The following is an 18818-nucleotide window of genomic DNA, read 5'->3' on the forward strand; positions in this document are numbered from 1 at the left end:
GACAACTAATCTCCAAATACATTTGAATTTGGATAATCATTTGACTAGATTAGACCTGTTCATGGATTGAGAGCTACCCGTCCAAGCCCGAAGGCCCGCCCGAAATTGGGAGGATTTGGAAAAAAAATATTAGGCCCGAAAAATGGGTTTGGACGAAAAAATTAGACATATTTAAAACATGGGCCGAGCTTGGGCTTCAACATTCAAAGCCTGAGCCCGGCTCGACCCAAATCATTTTTAAGTTTGTAATGTTTTATATTATATAATTTATAACACATAAAAATTAAATCTATAGTAATATATAATACTACTATAATGTAATCATTAAAACTGTTAAGATAACTAAATATAAAATTTTAATAAATAGAAATATTAAATTAAAATAATATAAATATATATTTTAAAAAATAATATGAGTGGGCCTAAAACGAACTTAGATTAGTTATTTACAAATATAGTAGGGCTTGGGCAAAATTTTAAGTCCATCTTTTGGGCCGGGCTGAGCTTAAACAAGTATAAAATATGTTAATATCATTCTTAAGCCTGAACTGAACCCGATCCACGAATTAGATTCATTCCAAACTTTTTTAAAATTAATTTTATATATTTTTAATTTTTATAAATTATCATATTTTATATTATTATTAAATTTAAAATACATAAAATTTGATATTTTATAAAATCTGGTATTATAAAATTTGATTTTTTATTATAAATTTATAAATTTTATATATTTTAAATTTCAAATGCATCTAAATAATCATTTGATCAACTTGATTCCAATGTGTTAAAAGAAGTATAAGTTTTATAGATCAGAAAAAGTTTAGTAGTAGTTTAAGGGCTTTTTAGTATATTAGCCATTTATTATTTACTTTTTTACATCATAAAAAATTGCTACTTTTGTTTAAAAAATATATATTGCATACACAAATCCCGTTAACCAACCCCCAAATTCCACCGAAGCAGGAAAAAAAGGAAAAAAAAACTCTAAGAAACCTCTTTAACATTTCCCCTCCGGTCATTTTATCGCCGCCGCTGCTGTTGTCGCTGCTGCCACCACAATCACCGTCACCTCTATTTTTATGAGGAAATAGCCTTAACCTCTTATTTTCCACATTTTACCCTCTCTTATTTCTCCAAATTTACCCAAGAAATGCAATTTCTAGGGTTAGGGTTTTGGGGAACTCAATGAAAAAAAGAAAGAAAAGCAACATGGAAGATTTCAAGGATTCGGAATCGAAATCGGTGAGTGAGACGGTGAACGGGTCACACCAATTCACGATCAAGGGTTACTCGTTGGCGAAAGGGATGGGTGCCGGGAAATGTATACAAAGCGATATTTTTACGGTTGGAGGCTACGATTGGGCGATTTATTTTTACCCCGACGGTAAAAATCCGGAGGATAGTGCGATGTATGTTTCGGTTTTCATTGCCTTGGCTAGCGAAGGTACGGATGTTCGAGCGCTTTTCGAGCTCACCCTTGTTGACCAGAGCGGGAAAGGGAAGCATAAGGTTCATAGTCACTTTGACAGAGCGTTGGAGAGTGGGCCTTATACGTTGAAGTACAGAGGAAGCATGTGGTAATAATTTTGGTTTAGACTTTAGGAGTTTGGTTCATAACTTTATGTTCTTTTTTGAAACTCTATATATATGTGTATTGGGAGAATGATTTTATAATTTATTGGGTACTTGCTTTTATTTACATTATAGTGATTAAATGGTTCTATATGTCGGTGAATTTTGATCGAAAATGGAGGTTCAGCAATTCGTGTGTGGTCGTTAAATTTCCCATGTCATTATTGTGTTTAAGCTATATGTTGATACGAAAATAATTGTTTTATATAGATTTTGAGACATTTGTGTAGTCACTTTGAATTGTAGTTATTTTTCCGTAAGGTTCAATGGAGTTGTTATTAAGCGTTTGGTAGGGTTACATTTTTTTGGCAAATTCTCCTACATTTATTTTTGAGGATCGAAGCATTGCACCAATTTAAGGTGTCTGAGAATTATGAACTCATATAAGCTAAAAACCACATAGAAGCTTTTAGTATAACTTAAGTGAGCCTGGGACAAGACCCAGTGAGGCAATGACTGAAACAAGAAAAAGGAAAATGGTTCTAGGGGCAGAAACCAGTAACTTTTCTCTTTTAGAAGAAGTGTTTTATTGGTGATTTCCTTTAATATAACTTTCAATGTTTCATGTTCATCTATGTTGTTGTTGAAATATGTGATTTTGAGCATCTAAGTTTCTTTCAGCTTTACTATAATATTTATTCCATAATATGTGCATATTATATTGCTTTTACCTCCTTTCTTCCATGCATTCAGGGGCTACAAACGATTCTTTAGAAGAACAACTTTAGAAAGTTCTGACTACATTAAGGATGATTGCCTAATCATGAACTGCACTGTTGGAGTAGTCAGAACTCGCCTTGAGGGACCAAAACTGTCTTCTATTCCTGTACCGCCATCAGACATGGGTCAGAATCTTAGAGCTTTGTTAGAATCCGAAGTTGGGTGTGATATAATGTTTCAAGTTGGTGATGAGACATTTAAAGCACATAAGTTGATCCTTGCTGCACGTTCACCTGTTTTTAAAGCACAGTTTTTTGGGCTCGTTGGGGACCCTAACTTGGATAAAATAGTAGTAAAAGATTTTGAGCCTTCTATCTTCAAGGTGATGCTTCCTTTTACTTTCTTTTGGTTTTGGACTTCGAAGAATAACCAACAATTAAGTATATTGCATAAGGAAACCCTTGAAATAAATATATGATTCTTCTCAATTAATTGAAATAGAAATAAGGTTCAATAAACTGTAGTTCTTATATTTGCTTGGATGTGAAGATTCAAGTGTAGATTTTAGTTATATAGATGTGCTTTTTCATTCATTGGCTAATGAAAGGATCAACTCAAATGAGAATTCATTTGGATAAAGAAGTAATGAAAGATTTTGAGTCTTCTATCTTCAAGGTGATGCTTTCTTTTAGTTTCTTTTGGACTTTGAAGAATGAACCTAAAATTAAGCATATTGCACAAGCAAACCCTTGAAATAATGTGATTCTTCGTAATTCATTTGATTAGAAATAGGATTCAACAAATTGTGGTTCTTATATTTGCCTTGATGTGAAGATCCAAGTATAGATTTTAGTTATGTTGATGTGCTTTTTCATTTAATGGCTAATGAATATCATCTCAAATGAGAATTCGTCATTACCCTTACCTGTTCTTCTTGTTGTTCTTCCAGGCAATGCTCTTGTTTATTTATACCGACAAGCTTCCTGATGTACAAGAAATTGTAGACTCCACATCTATGTGTACATCTACCAACATGGTTCAGCATCTTTTGGCTGCTGCTGATCTGTACAATTTAGATAGACTCAAAGTGTTGTGTGAGGCAAAATTGTGTGAAGAACTTAATGCTGATACGGTGGCAACAACCCTTGCACTTGCTGAGCAGCACCATTGTGCACAGCTTAAGGCCATATGTTTAAAATTTGCTGCAACTCCGTCAAACTTGGGAGGTGCGTGTTCAAAATACTACCGGTGCAAATTCCAGGTTATGTAAACTTGGGTTTTTGTATTGTTTGCATTTCAGAAGTCTGCTTTCCTATGCATGTCTAACTCTCGATAGATGCCTGTATTTCAAGTACAAAACCCTCCTCAAGGTTAATGCACCTAATCCCTTAACCTCCAAGCAGTTTGGTACTTGAAATTTTTAGATAAAACTGTTCTGCAAAATGCTGGGAAACGAATTAGTGCATGATATTGTATATTGGTCTAGGCATAGCAAGTTGTGTGCTCAAAACTGTTAAATACTTCAGATGTTGGAATTTATCCCTGAAAATTTGTTCGTAGTAAAGTGAAATTATTTTGGTTGGATGCACCAGTTAGTCATTTGTCTCTTTCAGTCAATTCTATGCTTGGCCGGTCAATCGTTGACAAGCTCTGAATGTGTTTGTTCCGAGGACAATGGAAAGTGATTGTGATAGATCATTTTTTATCACATGAACCTGGTTCTGTTGAAAAGTTGGAATTAGTATTACATTACAAACTAACATATTTTCTTGTTTGGCAATGGTAATGCATAAGCTAATGTAAATTTCCGTTATTCTGCAGCGGTGATGCAATCAGAAGGGTTCAAGCACTTGGAGGAATGTTGTCCATCTTTGTTATCGGAGATGTTGAAGGCCTTTGCATCCAGCGAGGAGAGCTCGAGTCTGCTTTCAAGTCGGAAGAGGAGTGTCAGCAGTGTATACGGGATGGATCTTGCAGCAGAAGGTCCAGCAGCAGAACCGATGAATCCAAATGGCAGGCGAGTTCGGAGACGTTGATTGGCAATCAACGGGTAAGTGTGTTTGGGGGTGTTTCTGGGGGCATACCATCCATACCATCCAAATATTTGGAGTGGATTGTTATGTATTTACATGTGGGTAATATATTAGTTAGAACTGGAAATGCCTTTTTTGGTTCTGTGTATAAAGGAACTATGTTTTCTTGATGCTGAAATGTATGGTTTCTGGGGCAATTAAATAAGCTATTTATTAGTTTCAGTTTGGCCGTCTTTTTTAAAAGATACTTGGAGTCAGTATACTAATATTTAGCTTGAGTAGTTGGTGAGTTTAATGTATTTTTATCTATAATTAACATTAGATAAGACTAATATATTAGTATAATTAAACCTAATCGAAGAAATTTAAATTTGAGCAATACATAGGTGTAACAAATTTGGCCGATTGAATTTTATTTCGAGTGTATTAAGGCATATTATCTTCTTATTTATGAGTTGCAAAGAGACTATGAATAGTTTTAAATATTGTGTTAAAAAGAACAGATATGATCAGAATTTATAATAAATTATTCAAGATTTTTTAACCAATTAGAATTTATTTTTTAAAAATTGTTTCATCCGAGCAAATTGGTTCGAAATCCATGAGCAGTTTAAGTTTTGCCATCTCTATTTAAAATGTTGTATCTTTATATAATTTTTGTACAAATATGTATTTTATATATTTGTACATTAAATAATGTATAAATTTAGAAAAAGAAAATCAAGCATACAAACATTCAACAAAATCTAAGTAACATTGAGAATTTTGTTAATCTTTTATTATTTGAGAAAAACAAACGAGCACTTTCTTTCTCCTGTTTACACTTGAGTAAAAAAAATGATAACATTGACACAAATGCCAACCATGGAATCAACTTACATAAATAAATCGGGGAAAATAATTTAAAGAAAAAAAGGGTTAAAATCTGCACTTACAGAGTGAATTGCAACTGAATGAATTCTAGTTTGCTCTTGGTGTGGCCCATTCAACTCGAAGGATGAGATTGTCGTAACCGTAGCCATTGAGCTTGTTAATAGCTCTTTGTGCATCCTCTCGATTTACAAAGTTAACAAAACCGAAGCCTCGACTTGTGCCCGTCTTCTGATCCATAGCAACATACACGCGAGTCACGGCACCAAATGGACGGAATAGCTCAAGCAAGTCGGGTTCCCGTGTATCCTCAGATAAGTTTGTTACCCTCACTGAGTTTTCATCATTCCTACGTCTCATATCTGATCCAGCAGTTCTCTCGGCACCTGCTCTCATGCTTGGTGGAACATAAGCTCCCTTTCCAGATCCAGAAGCAGACACAGAGGCCTCAGATGCCACAGGTTTATCGACAAAGGTTTCAACCGGAGCAGCAAGATCCTTGTATGGACATTTGGAAGTCCAGTGATCACCTTTCTTACCACATGTGCGGCACACCATGAGAACAGCACCACCTTTGCTTAGCTGAGCCAAGCTGTCCCCTGGTACCTTTAATTCTTCGGCTTTCGTACCTGTTAATATTAACTCTGTGTTTCAGAAGTTTAGACATCCAAAAGATGAACTAATGATAGAAACCGAAAGTTGAGAAGTTTACAACCTAATTTAACTATGAACGTCTTCCAGCAATTCTAACATAGTCTTCATCATGATAGAAACCTTCAATGTCTAGACTTAGAAACATGAAGTGCGGGAAACACATGTCTTGAATGTTGCTTATGGCCTTGGGACGAAACCAAGAATTCGGTTTTGCAGTTTTAACAATGAAATGCCAACAATGCACAATGCTATTGGTGGCCTCATGGCCAGTCCACATGAAACAAACAGCCATTCAGAGCCATTGTGTTCGAATGAAACACAAAACCGAAAAAAAATATGCAAGCATTAAACTTTAAGACAAAAAATCAAGTGATTGAACAAAAATAGGAGCGGAATTTCAGTTTCCACAGCTAGTAAGGTAAGTGCGGAAATACGAATACAAAATCATGCATCCGAAGAATGTAGCTAATGGCTCATAGAGATGTTTTCACTGTGAAAAAAGGCCACTAACAAGCCGGTATGTGATTGGCTAATCGAAACCAAGCTCTCATACAACGCAATACGCTTGCAGTTAGGCAAAGGTTGTTCACAAACTTAGGCAATTTATTATTCGATAAAATCGCAAGTTCTAGCTTTTAATTCTGCAAGAATATTATTTGTTCAAACACCAATTCTATCAAAAAATTTCCATAGAAAAATTAAATAAAAAATTCCTTGATCAAATATTATATGAACTCGAATATTATCGGACACCGCAAGAAATAGGATATCTAAATCTGAAATCACAAATTTTAGATATCAGTTGTTACTTAGAATATCTGAATTCGAAATCCCCGCAAAAAGCAGATCAAATATCGACAAATATCCGAATGCAAACAGTCCATTTCCATCCCATTCATCAAATCTAGAAGAAATGAAAACAATAATAAAAGAAAAAGGGAGAGAATGAGAATCGAGAATCAAACCAGGGGTTCTAGGTCGTTCGAGAATGATTTCTTCAGTGGAAACCATGGTGAGGCGACTCCCCACATCTTCACGCACGGCATCACCGAATTTCTCCCAATTCCTTCTCTCCAGAGCCCGTTTATTCAATCGGGCCTTGGCTAGCTTTCGGACTCGGGTCGTCGTCGTTATTTTCACCTTATTGCCTTCGTCGTTGAACTTGTATTCGATCACTTTCTTGATCCCGTTTTCATCAGGTCCGATCACTTCCTTGGGCGGTAACAAAAAGTCAAGATTGTCGTCTTCCTCTAGCTCCCCCCATCGAAATTTGCTCGCTTTAGATTGGTTCGGGTTCGGGTCGGATTTGTCGATCGGCATGTTTAGAGAGCCTGCTGTGAAGTGAACGACACTATACATGTTTTGTCGTTCAATGCTGATGTAAAACGTGCCGGTTTTCTCATTGGGTATATTGTACCAATAGTCACTCAATTTTTGGATAGTTAATAAAACAGTCACTCTGATTTTAATTAATTCAGTCACTTAACTTTTAAAAAATAACAAAACAGTAGGTACCGTTATAGACGTAACAAAAAGTTGAGATGACCCGTTAATGCTTTTTGGTGGCCCATTAACTTGCCATGTTGGCATCCCATGTGGAAGCGACGAAAAAAAAAACTCATATCTGAAAAAGAAAAACAATAGGAAAACTCTTTTTTTCTTCTTCTTCTTCTCTGTGTTGAGTGTTTTTCTTTTTCGCCTTATTTGCTTCCTCTATCTAATCACTTTGAATTGAAAGGAGAAAACAATAAAAAGAAATTGAAACCAAAATTAGGATTTAGAAATTGGAAAAATACTAAAAACCCATATCTCTCTCTTTCTCATGCTTTATTCTTCTTATTGTCCTTCAATATTTGTTTTTGGTTCTGGTTACTTATGTATTAGAATCCTTTTTTTTTGTTTTGGTTATTGAGTATTTCAAGAAGAAGTTTCTCTGTGGGACAAAATTTAGCCTTGGAAAAATTAGTGAAGTATATATTTGGCTGTGCAAGTGTTGGGGAGAGGTTGAAATTTATCCACAACAGCAGCAACTGAGAGAAGAAGAAGAAAAAGAATATTGGGGAGAAAAACCCTGACCCAATTTAATGGTGGTGCAAATGGTGGTGGCTGGAGCACTTGTCGTTGGTACTGCTGGTTTATTTTTGGGGTCAGTTGTATTGGGGCCATTGGAAACTTTGAGAGGGATTTTACAATCTCTTCTTCTTCTTCTTCTTCTTATGTTATTAGTTTTTTTTTTTCAATTTCTTCTTAAATTAGGTGAATTTCCACTACGGACATCCAACACAAATAATCTTATGACATGCTAATTATATCCGAATACAGATGTCTCGTTTATTTATAATAATTATAATTCATAAATCAATACTATGGATTCTCATAACTCATCACTAAACATTAATTAAGCATATGTTAACATGCATGTAGCCAAACACCAACTTTACATAAACCATAATCAATCATTCCTAAGCTAAATTAATTAATCAAAACATATATCACAAAATCAAATTAAGCCAACACAAATCGAAATTTGCAACGCCTTTGAAACCTTTCCATTCCCCTTGGCCTCAGATGTCTCAATCATGATTTTAGCCTCAAGTTCATAGTCAAACATTAAAAATCAAATTAGTACATCAATTATTAACATTAAATACACCTTAAACTAATTGTAACATCCTTAAAACCCTCTTAGTCGTAAACAATATGTGATAGATTTTTAGTGAAATAAGATATTAAGATCAAAGAAAGTGAAAGTTCTAGGTTACCAAAGAAAGTTGAATCAAGAAGTATGACATGGTGTATTAAATTAAGGAAGGGACTAAATCATAAAAATATGAAGAAGTATTGTGACCTTAGTGTAAATATTTAAAAATTATGAGGGAAAAATATAAATACAAAAAAAGTTAAAGGACTAAAAGCCAAATATCTTAAAGGAGGAAAGGAAAAAAAGTAGAATGAATTGGTGAAAGAGCACCAAATTGAAGAAGTACAAAATAAAAAGGACTCAATTGCAATTTTACCAAAATGAGAATTGACATAGAAGTGAATATTGAGATATTACAAGGGTAAAATAGTCATTTTCAATCAAGATAATTATTATGATGAATATTTGGTATTGAAATGTGATTGGTGGAATATTCTAATTATTATAAGATATTTTATATTGTATTTTAATATTTTAATTAATTAAATTAATAAGATATTTTCATGGAAAACGTAGAGAATTCTCTCATCTTTCTATGCTTCTCACGTTAGCTTATATATATAAAGAGGAAGTTTTTATTTTGTTACAATTTGGTCCTTTGTCATGCCATTCCCCTATTCTACCCTAGTAAAAATGAAGTAGAAATTCTAAAGAGTATGAAGAACAATTTAGAAACAAGAAATTAGTAAGAAGTGAAGAATATTAGAAAAAAGAGAAGAATAATGATGAAGTTGAGAGAGAAATGGAAGAGAAGCAAAAAGAAGAAATTCTTGTTAAAAGAAGTAAGTTTTCTTATTAACTTTACATGTATTTTAATGAGTTGAGTTGAAAGAAATTATATTTTAATTAAAATAGTAGAGATAGAAAGTATTAATGAAGTATGATATGTAAAAATACTAAGTTTTCAAGTGAGAGAGAAATATAATTTGTATTATGAGAAGCATTAAGGTAAATAAATGAATATTTTATCAACATATAAATCTAAATGATTAAACTAAATAGTAATCAAAAGTATAATGATTATAAAAGTAAATATTTTTACTAAAACAGTTTTCGGACAGCAACAAGAGCTTAACTTTGAAATTTTACCAAAAATTTTAAAATTTGAGTTAGAGGTTTTAACAAATATGAGATTAAATCCTATTGAGTCTAGTATTATATAAAAAAATGGTGTAAGTAATAGAATTGTAAATTATGAGATATATTAATTTTAAGGAGATAATGTTAGAATGATTTGAGCTCTCCTGTTCTAACTTTAAAAATTCATTAAGAATTATAAAAAAATAATTAATAGACAAATTTTATATGTATGAAATGATTAAGAAGTCTATTTTCAAGAGAAACAAATAAAACCTTATATAAATTTTGTACTAAAAGATATATGTATTTTAGTGGAAGTAGGTCAAATCTGCCTAGCAGGAGAACAAGGGAGAATTAGATATATAGGAAGAGATGGAATTTGCTAGGTAAGTGAAGTTAAAATGAACTTGTGTAAATTAGATTGACCTTTAGTGAAATTTTGAGCTTGGAAAGTGACCAAGAATGAATGAAAATGACATAAGAATGCTTAATTTTCTCCTGACCGTTAACCTTATTTTTCTTTTTTTCTTCTCATTTACTCAACGTGCCTTCTTTCTTTTCACTTTGCAAATCTATTTTGTGGGTATTTTTATTGTCTTCACAAGTTGCTATGGACAAATGACGATGCCTATTATTGCTAAAACACTGCCGACCACCGACAGTTTCTTTTAGAAAGTGGGTGGCTCTTCGTTGAATTCTTAATTTGTTTTTATTTTGAGAGTGTTTCAGAATAATAAATGATTTCATTAGTTGGTTTGGACCTGTGATGTCTTAAGTTTTATATGTTTTTTGTTTATTTTTCCATTATTTAATAAGTCTTAATTTTTAGAAGTTTTTGTTTACTCTTGGAGTACGCCTTTTATTCTTGCTTTTGCGAGTGACTTTAAGGTTAGTTTTGTCGTCATCCTCTCTAGTTTGGTGGATGCTCGGTTCTTTTGCCGATTTATGCCTGCCTCTTTGGACCATCCATGACTGATTTTCTTCTTGTATTAAAGTACTTGCAATCACTCCAGATATGTTGTGACAGAGCCAATTGTCAACGTGCCATAATGTTCTATTAATGTTGAAGTTGAAGCCTTTGTTGTGTTGATGGAGTTTGTCTTTTACCGCCTACAACGCGTGTTTGTTATTCTCCCAAGTTGTATGGTCTCATTCATTGAATGAATTAATAAATTTCCTTAAAAAAAAATTATCTATTTAATGAATTACACTGCCCATACAAAAAAAAACATCTTAGTTTAACTTCTCAAAATAGCTCAATTTAAATATGGAAATGAACTTTTTATTTATTCATTAATCTTTTTGTTTTAAATATGAAAAAGACAAGTTGAAATTGCTTAGCAGTGACTTGTGGTTATTTCTAGATAATCAACTCATTCTTTTAAATTTTGAATCTGGTGGTTTATCTCATTCTTTTAAAGCACTCATTGAATATCAAATATAGGAAAGTATATGATGAGGCCATTGGGGTATCGTTGATCTCACAACAATATCAACCCAATCAACAAAATTTTGTTTAGACCTATTCGCTTGGTAGGCTAGTAGTCGATCAGATACAGTGATTCAGATGATCCAAGGTTTAGAGTATGGGGACGATATCTAGAGTTGAGGTTCCTACAACTTCTCCTTTGTAGTATTTGCACTTAAATTTTCTATCTAAGATCATCTTACTTATATGTATGATCTAGTGTCACAAGTCATGGATTAAATTATCATTGTGCACAGAACGGAAGTCAACTAATCAAATAAGACTCATTTAATTTGCTTGAAATAATTTGACTCGTGAAACATACTAATACTATAAGCAAAATTTAGGAGGAAAAATCCTATATAATCGTTATCTAGCATGAAGAGGTTGATTGCTTATAAGTCTACTTCAACGTGGAAAGTTGTTCATTTGATTTGTTGTTTTGTTTTTGGTTGTTTATGGTTTTTGTTTATTTTGACTGCCAAATGATATTGCAAAAGGAAAGATTTAAAAAATACTATGGTTTAGGAGCCTTTTAATAAAAAAATTTAGGTATATAAAAGAATAAAATATGATAAAAGATAGTGGGCAATCTTTGTCTGCGACCAACCCACAAACAAAAACAAAACGATGTCACTATTGGCGAATGTGGTTCCTTGCGTTAAAATTTCTCAACCCTCCAATCCCAATCTCATCATCTCTTGGTCTTCACTTCTCAACGCCTCCTCTCATTTCCCCAATCCTTTCATCCATCCAAATCAAAAATATCCCAATGGCCAAAGGTAAAAAAAGAAGAAGATTGAAAAACTGTTTTTTTCCCCAGTTTTTATGATTTTCTGTTTTGTTTTATTGTAGGAGGATCGATGGAGTCTGCGGCGGATCGATACCAATCGACGTTGGATGCCTTGTCGTCGTTGATAACGAAAAAGAGCCGTGCTGACAAGAGTAATAAAGGGGACCGCTACGACTTGCTCTTTGATTATTTGAAAGTAATTTGGTTTTGTTTTGATTGAATTCTTTTCAGAAATTGATTTTTTTAGAGTTTAAAATTATGCTGATTGTTGAATGGATTATAGATTTTGGAACTGGATGAGGCAATTTCACAGTTGAAAATCATCCATGTTGCTGGCACTAAAGGAAAGGTATTGAAAATTTTCTCTCTCTGAAACTCATTAATTTTAGTTAATTAACTTTAAGAATCTTTTCCTGTTTCTTTTTTTTTTCTTTTGTATGCTGCATTTATCTGTAGCTTCGTCGTCGCATTTGCCACTATTTTCTACTAGTTTTTTTTTTTTGTCTAAGACCTGGTATCAGTAGTCACATTGGCCCCGACTATTCTGAGTTAAGTTGGGTTAACCCTGAGGTGGGAAAACTCCCCCAACACATACTTTCTCCTTTTGCAAGACTTGAACGGATGCCGGTACCGAGCTCCTTAGCACTCGGCCTTATAGGCATTGGTGCTATTTTGGTCTAGTTGGCTTCAATGTAACTTAATTCTTCTATCATGTTTGTATATAGCATATGAATTGATATACTGATTCTCTCTTCATTTGGAAATTTGAAAAGGGATCAACATGCACGTTTGCTGAATCTATATTACGTAATTGTGGGTTTCGAACTGGACTTTTCACATCTCCTCATCTTATTGATGTTCGTGAAAGGTTTCGACTGGATGGGTAAGCGTTTCAAATGGGTGGTTTGTCTATTTAATTGATCTTATGTAGGAAGTTAAGTTATTGTCTATAATTTTTTAAAGCTTTCTATAATTAATGTTGGCTAACTACTGCTATCTATGAGTATTTATAATTTTAGGCGTTGATAGTATTGTTAATTTCTTGTCTTTCTTGGCTGTTTCAGTTTGGAAATAAGTGAGGAGAAATTCTTGGAATATTTCTGGTGGTGCTATGATAGGCTGAAGGTACATCCACACTAGTGTTCCGTCCTGCTGGAGTCTTCTACAATTATACTTGCCTTTCTCTATGTTATTAAGTTGGTTTTTTTATTTTTTTTAACATCAATTATTGTCTGTCCTAAGTAGTAAGTATTTGGCTCTACAATAAGGACTTCCTATTTCGTCAACTAGTATTGTACAAGAATTAGTCTTAAATTATTTATTAGAATTTTCTAAGTTATTTCTCCTAGTATTTGTCTTCAACAAAGCATCATCAGACTAAAAGCTAATAGTCATGCATGGTGCATATGATGACTTTTTTTGTTTTTCTTTTTTTTTGGGGGGGGGGGGAATAGTTTTTTAGAATTTGGAATGGTCAATAGGAAGTTAGGGCTTCTCTAGCCAATCAGTCTAGTAGAAGGAATAAGAATTGAGTTGTGTAGCATTTCAAACAAACTTGAATAGTCCGCATGGACTTGCCTGGACTCTCTGCCTTTTTGACAACTTGAAACAGCATCATCTGCAGTATCATTTCTCTCTCAGTCCAGTTACATATTTATCATTGAATAAACAGTATTGTCTTTTTGGGCTTTTCCTTTGAACAATGTGTTTAATCCTACTTAACTTTTTTCGTTGATTCGTAGGAAGAAACCAATGATGATGTACCAATGCCTACATACTTTCGCTTCCTGGCCTTGCTTGCCTTTAAGATATTTGCAGCAGAGCAGGTTTGATGTGTGTTATGATCCTTCTAAATGAAGCTGTTCCCATGTTGCTTCTACCATTTCATGATCATCCTCTGCTATGAAGTGAAAATATTGATTGCCTTTAAATTGTCTGTGAAGGTTGATGTTGCAATTCTGGAGGTTGGTTTGGGTGGAAGGTTTGATGCAACCAATGTGGTATTTTTCTAATTTTGTTCACAAATACTCTACATATCTGCCAAGCTAAGCTTATCATTTCTGGCCATTGTGGTGCTAGGATATAAAGCTAATGCCTATCTTGTTCTAATTTTTTGTCAATGTGTCTTTTTTTTTCAGGTTGAAAAACCTATTGTGTGTGGTATATCTTCCCTTGGGTATGATCACATGGAGATTCTTGGTTAGTATTATATAACTTTAGTTAACTTCTCATGAACGTTCATAATTAATATAAGTGAAAGATCTCTGAATATCTTTGTAAAGTTATTGAACAAGATCCCTGGGTAACAGAGACATTTCATTTTGTATTCCATTATTTTTAACATTGTGCAGTAAAATTGTGACATCAAAGGTTTTTTGAGCCTAATGTTGACAGCTATATTTCCAGCATATCTGTGAGATTTCATTATCCGGAGAACAAATAAATTATGCAGAACTAAATGAAAAAAATACAGTTACACTTGTTCTAGTGTTGTCTATCATCTTTCTCAATTTAGACTCAGAAATCTGCTTCATATCCCTATATACTAACTTTCTAAGCTACGTGAATAATTACTTGTGTATTTTGTCATTTGGTGTATCCATGTATGTCAAAATAACTTGCTTCTTTCAGAATAATTAAAGCTAATGCTAAAGTTTGCTTTCTTTCCTCTTTTGGATGCCATAAACAGGAAATACTCTGGGAGAAATTGCTGGGGAGAAGGCTGGTATTTTTAAGGTGCTTTTACTTTTAGAACCACATCGATTTAAAGCATATGATAAGACTCTGTTCCAGTTTTGCAACATAATTTAAATCTATTTCCTTTTTCTTGGGTGTGCTTGGTTGAATGGAAAAGTAGAAGGATGAAAAGTGGGAAAGTGAAAAGAAAGTAAATTGTGTATGCTTGGTAGGAAATAAGGTGAAAGAAAAGAAAATAGGAAAGATGACTATTTTCTATTCTAATACATAAAAAGCAAATCATTCCAAATTATAATGATAAGAGGAGAGAGAGCGAGGGAGATGCGAGTTAAGTGTGCATATTTACAAGATTAAGTATTTTTTTTTTAAAATTTTCATTTTCCAATGCTACCAAGCCATAGATAAAAATAAAATTATCTTTCATTTCATTTTTCTGTCTTTCCTACCAAGCATACCAATGGAAAGGAACAATGTATTTTCTATTTTTCTGCTTTTCTCCAATTTTTCATCTTTCTAATTTTCTTTCCATCTTATCGAGCAAAATCTTTATGTTAGTACTTTTTCTGGTGCAGCATGAAATCCCGGCCTTTACTGTACCTCAACCTGATGAGGCAATGCATGTGCTTGAAGAGAAAGCTTCAAAGTTGAATGTATGTTGCATAACACTTTCATTTCTGAGTTTCCTGATGCAAAGAATTTGAATGCATGACTCAACTTATATTCAAATTCTGGATATTGCCTTGTTCTAGAAGGACATGAATATGATTATGTTCTTAACAGGTAAACCTTCAAGTAGCACATCCACTAAATGTGAATTTGCTGAATGGTCTAAAACTTGCACTTGAAGGTGAACATCAATATTTGAATGCTGGTCTTGCTGTTGCACTGTGTTCTACTTGGCTTCAGAGGACTGGTCATCCTATTATCAATTTCAATCAAACAGTAGGTTCTATTTATTGGAGACTTTCTCTGCATTCCAATTTCCATTTGCTTAAAAGTTATTTATTTCCTTGGAATAGGGTCCATTACCTGAACCATTTATTAAGGGCCTAACCACAGCAAGTTTGCAAGGGCGGGCTCAGATTGTCCCTGACATTGAAAGCCCTGGAAATCTGGTTTTTTATTTGGATGGAGCCCACAGTCCTGAAAGCATGGAAGCGTGTGCAAGGTGGTTTTCTCTTTGCACTAGGGATGATAATCACCTATCTAACCTGAATTATCAGCCGCAGCAGCATATGGATGAAGGATCTAAGAAGGATACTGCCCAGGTAGAGTGCCCTGCTCTTTTCCACAGTTTTAAAAACTTAGATGTAATTGAGAGTACTCTGTCCTTACAGGCATCAGTTTTGTTTTGATCTCATTATATCCACTGTTCAACCTTTTCTATTTTAGCAAGTCAAAAGAAGCAATCAAACATGTAGAATTTGGTGCTGACTTTTATTTTGTTTATGAGTAATAGTATGAAGGATAATCTAAACCTAGGAGGCTATTTGGTTTTTCAGAAAGCTTCAGAAATTTGATTATTGAGTTTATAAAGCTCAAACATAACTTGAGGCAAAAGTAAATGTATATTTTGATAATTCCTTGAGCATCTGGCTGTAAACTGTTGCTACTTTTTTCAAATATACATTCATGCACACCTTATTTATATTTTCGTGCTTTTCTAAACTTCAAGCTGTACAATAGATTTGGGCTGCATCTTGATGATACTGGACTTAAGCTTTTGAGAATCGCTTGCAGATTCTGCTATTCAATTGTATGTCAGTGCGAGATCCTCAGTTGCTTCTGCCTCGCTTGATGAGGACATGTGCCAGCCATGGTAATTACTTGAGTTAGAGGCATGTTTAGATATGTTCTCTTGGATAGAATTTTACATCCATATGATGGAAAGCATTGTAAATTCTTTTAAAGTTCATGAAAGATCTGGTGTTTTAGGGGAATGGTTACGTTCAGGTGCTTTAATCCTTTATTGTACTGTTTTAGTCTAAAATCTATTAATTGATACTTCAGGTGTCTGCTTCAAGAAGGCTCTCTTTGTGCCAAACATATCCGTGTATCACAAGGTTGGATCCCAGGCTTTACCCACAATTGATCCTCAAGTTGATTTGTCATGGCAATTTGCTCTTCAAAGAGCATGGGAAAGCCTTATGCAGAGTGATAAAGGTACCAGTCTAATGCATGGCATCACATTCTTCTTATTTTCCCAAAATTCATAGTTTGTGAGTTATGTTGAATTTGTAATTTTAAACTAATTAAGACTGCAACCTTTTTCATCGCATAATGTTTCAAGTTTTTTTTTTTTCCCCATATTTTGATTTCCAATGGGATTTACTTCCTTGGGATTCAAATCTCTTTTTCTGTTTGATGATATAAGTGAACTGATTTTATTTATGATCATCACAAAATGTGCAAATTTATTGTGGACATGGAGCATAACTGAGGGTGCTCTAATTCGGTTTGGTTTATAATGATTGGTTCCTCCATATACTAGGAGGGGAGCCCAGTAACACAGACCAAGCTTGTGAAGAAGTGAAAGATGATACAGGAATGAGCGTTATGAGTTGTAAAAACAGTTCTATCTTTTCTTCTCTACCATCAGCTATTAAATGGCTCAGGGATACTGCCCAGAAGGATCGATTTGTTCGTTTTCAGGTAATGGTTGTGTTTTGTGGATTATATTTGCTTGAGATTATAAGCTTGCTGTTGCAAATATTTGCCTGCCTCTTATATATAACAAGGTTAGAGTACTTTACATCGAGTTCCTGGATATAGTCTCAGAACTTAGCATTCTTACTTTGTTTTGATGTGGTGGTTGAAAGTGTAGCTTGTAAAACCTTGCAGGATATTGGAACGTGTAGGATTATGCATGAATCGAGCCATTGAGTGGCTCTTGTTCCTCTGAAACATTATTTTATTATTGAATTGAGAGTAAAGTATGGATGATCTCCTGTGAGTTGTCTTTTATGATGGTTGATATCTGTGTCGATTAAATTGCTGAGTCTTTAATATAATACTTGTAGCCTACTGTCTTGGGAATAATTGGTTAGGCTTAGTGAATAATTTGTCAGAAAAGTACCTGATCGATGAATGTCAGATATACTCAATTTTTTAGAAGTTTTTCATATATTTAGAGCATCATATCCAACACCCATGTCCGAATATGTGTTGAATATGAGTGTCAACCTAGGTAGGGAGAACTCGGCAAAAACTTAACTAAAGCCTATAGGCATATCCTTATACTCCTTGGTCTTAGTGAAAAAGCATCGAGGTTGTGGTTCAGTTGTAGCTTTTTCTTTTCTTTAATGCTTACAACTCTCACTTCGTTTGTGTTTCTCTTGGGTTTTATAATTCCCTTATCTTGATTGATTAGGTCCTTGTAACTGGTTCCTTGCATCTCGTTGGTGATGTCTTGAGATTAATCAAGAAATAAGGCCAAATCTCCATATGCGCTCGTAGTTCTTCCTACATTGTTGGTGTAACAGACATCGGTTCATTTTCTTTACAAGTGAGGCAACGTCTCCACTGTCTCCCAACTGCCTGCTAATGGCTTCCGAGCTGTCGGATTTTCGGGGGTTGCTGGTTTAGGTAAAAACACCTTTTATGAATTTTGGGGTTGGCATAGCTTACATGAGCAACAATTGAATTATTGTTTTTGAAACATGTTGAGATAAATCCAGCAAAACATTGCAATTCATTTTGGATGACAACTGACAGTTTTATGTTCATTACTTTTAAGCCTTACAACCCTTCTGCCTGTCTAGAGATATTTGTAGGATCATTGAGTTTTAATTTTCTTTTAAACCCATTAATATTTATAAATAGTTAATCCAATTTCATTTAGGTTGGCACATATGATTTTTTGTTTCTTCTTTCAAAATGCACATGTTATACTTCATACATTTTTAATATTTGCGTTGTAGTATTATATATTGATATAATGATAAAATAAACTCTTATATTAGTTTGGTAGGAGTATTATTACACGTTTTAGTTTATGGATTAACAATAAACTAATTCAATTAGTAATATTTAGTCATTTTATTTTTTACAAGATTTTTAGTTATTTTTTTTAATTTGAAGCTTAAATTTGTGCTAAATATTTTTATTTTAGGTCTAACTATTGTATACATATATGATAAATAAGTTTTTTCCTTATATTATTATACTAGTAATTAAATGGGGTATTAATGTTTACATTTTTGTTAATTTGACTTTTAATTTTTAAAG

General features: G+C 33.6%; 3 protein-coding genes across 3 annotated transcripts; 2 read left to right on the plus strand and 1 right to left on the minus strand.

Annotated features, from left to right (window-relative positions):
• Positions 1 to 905: 905 nt before the first annotated feature.
• Positions 906 to 4550, plus strand: LOC108486315 (BTB/POZ and MATH domain-containing protein 3-like). Its single transcript, XM_017790305.2, has 4 exons — positions 906 to 1580; positions 2329 to 2677; positions 3245 to 3521; positions 4117 to 4550. The coding sequence occupies exons 1-4, from the start codon at positions 1189 to 1191 to the stop codon at positions 4329 to 4331; spliced, it is 1233 nt and encodes a 410-aa protein (XP_017645794.1). The 5' UTR covers positions 906 to 1188; the 3' UTR covers positions 4332 to 4550.
• Positions 4551 to 5091: 541 nt separating this feature from the next.
• On the minus strand, positions 5092 to 7298 carry LOC108486316 (uncharacterized). Its single transcript, XM_017790308.2, has 2 exons — positions 6818 to 7298; positions 5092 to 5827 (listed from the first exon to the last, which is right to left on the minus strand). The coding sequence occupies exons 1-2, from the start codon at positions 7209 to 7211 to the stop codon at positions 5289 to 5291; spliced, it is 933 nt and encodes a 310-aa protein (XP_017645797.1). The 5' UTR covers positions 7212 to 7298; the 3' UTR covers positions 5092 to 5288.
• A 4356-nt stretch (positions 7299 to 11654) lies between these two features.
• On the plus strand, positions 11655 to 18441 carry LOC108486661 (folylpolyglutamate synthase). The gene is made up of 16 exons (XM_017790829.2): positions 11655 to 11883; positions 11957 to 12090; positions 12178 to 12243; positions 12668 to 12777; positions 12959 to 13019; positions 13637 to 13720; positions 13838 to 13894; positions 14033 to 14093; positions 14584 to 14630; positions 15164 to 15241; positions 15372 to 15533; positions 15611 to 15859; positions 16332 to 16410; positions 16602 to 16754; positions 17083 to 17243; positions 17962 to 18441. Exons 1-16 carry the CDS (start codon positions 11673 to 11675, stop codon positions 18019 to 18021), a joined length of 1773 nt encoding a protein of 590 aa, XP_017646318.2. The 5' UTR covers positions 11655 to 11672; the 3' UTR covers positions 18022 to 18441.
• The last annotated feature ends 377 nt before the right edge of the window (positions 18442 to 18818 follow it).

This window comes from Gossypium arboreum, chromosome 6 (assembly GCF_025698485.1).
Source record: "Gossypium arboreum isolate Shixiya-1 chromosome 6, ASM2569848v2, whole genome shotgun sequence".
In the NCBI taxonomy this organism is placed as follows: Eukaryota; Viridiplantae; Streptophyta; class Magnoliopsida; order Malvales; family Malvaceae; genus Gossypium; species Gossypium arboreum.

Coding starts and splice junctions, on each gene's coding strand:
- LOC108486315 (XM_017790305.2), top strand. CDS start 1,189: ATGAAAAAAAGAAAGAAAAGCAACATGGAAGATTTCAAGGATTCGGAA. Junction 2,678..3,244: donor TTGAGCCTTCTATCTTCAAG/GTGATGCTTCCT, acceptor TTGTTCTTCCAG/GCAATGCTCTTGTTTATTTA. Junction 3,522..4,116: donor AACTCCGTCAAACTTGGGAG/GTGCGTGTTCAA, acceptor GTTATTCTGCAG/CGGTGATGCAATCAGAAGGG.
- LOC108486661 (XM_017790829.2), top strand. CDS start 11,673: ATGATAAAAGATAGTGGGCAATCTTTGTCTGCGACCAACCCACAAACA. Junction 13,721..13,837: donor AGATATTTGCAGCAGAGCAG/GTTTGATGTGTG, acceptor TTGTCTGTGAAG/GTTGATGTTGCAATTCTGGA. Junction 16,755..17,082: donor CCTTATGCAGAGTGATAAAG/GTACCAGTCTAA, acceptor TCCATATACTAG/GAGGGGAGCCCAGTAACACA.
- LOC108486316 (XM_017790308.2), bottom strand. CDS start 7,211: ATGTATAGTGTCGTTCACTTCACAGCAGGCTCTCTAAACATGCCGATC. Junction 5,828..6,817: donor CGAACGACCTAGAACCCCTG/GTTTGATTCTCG, acceptor TAATATTAACAG/GTACGAAAGCCGAAGAATTA.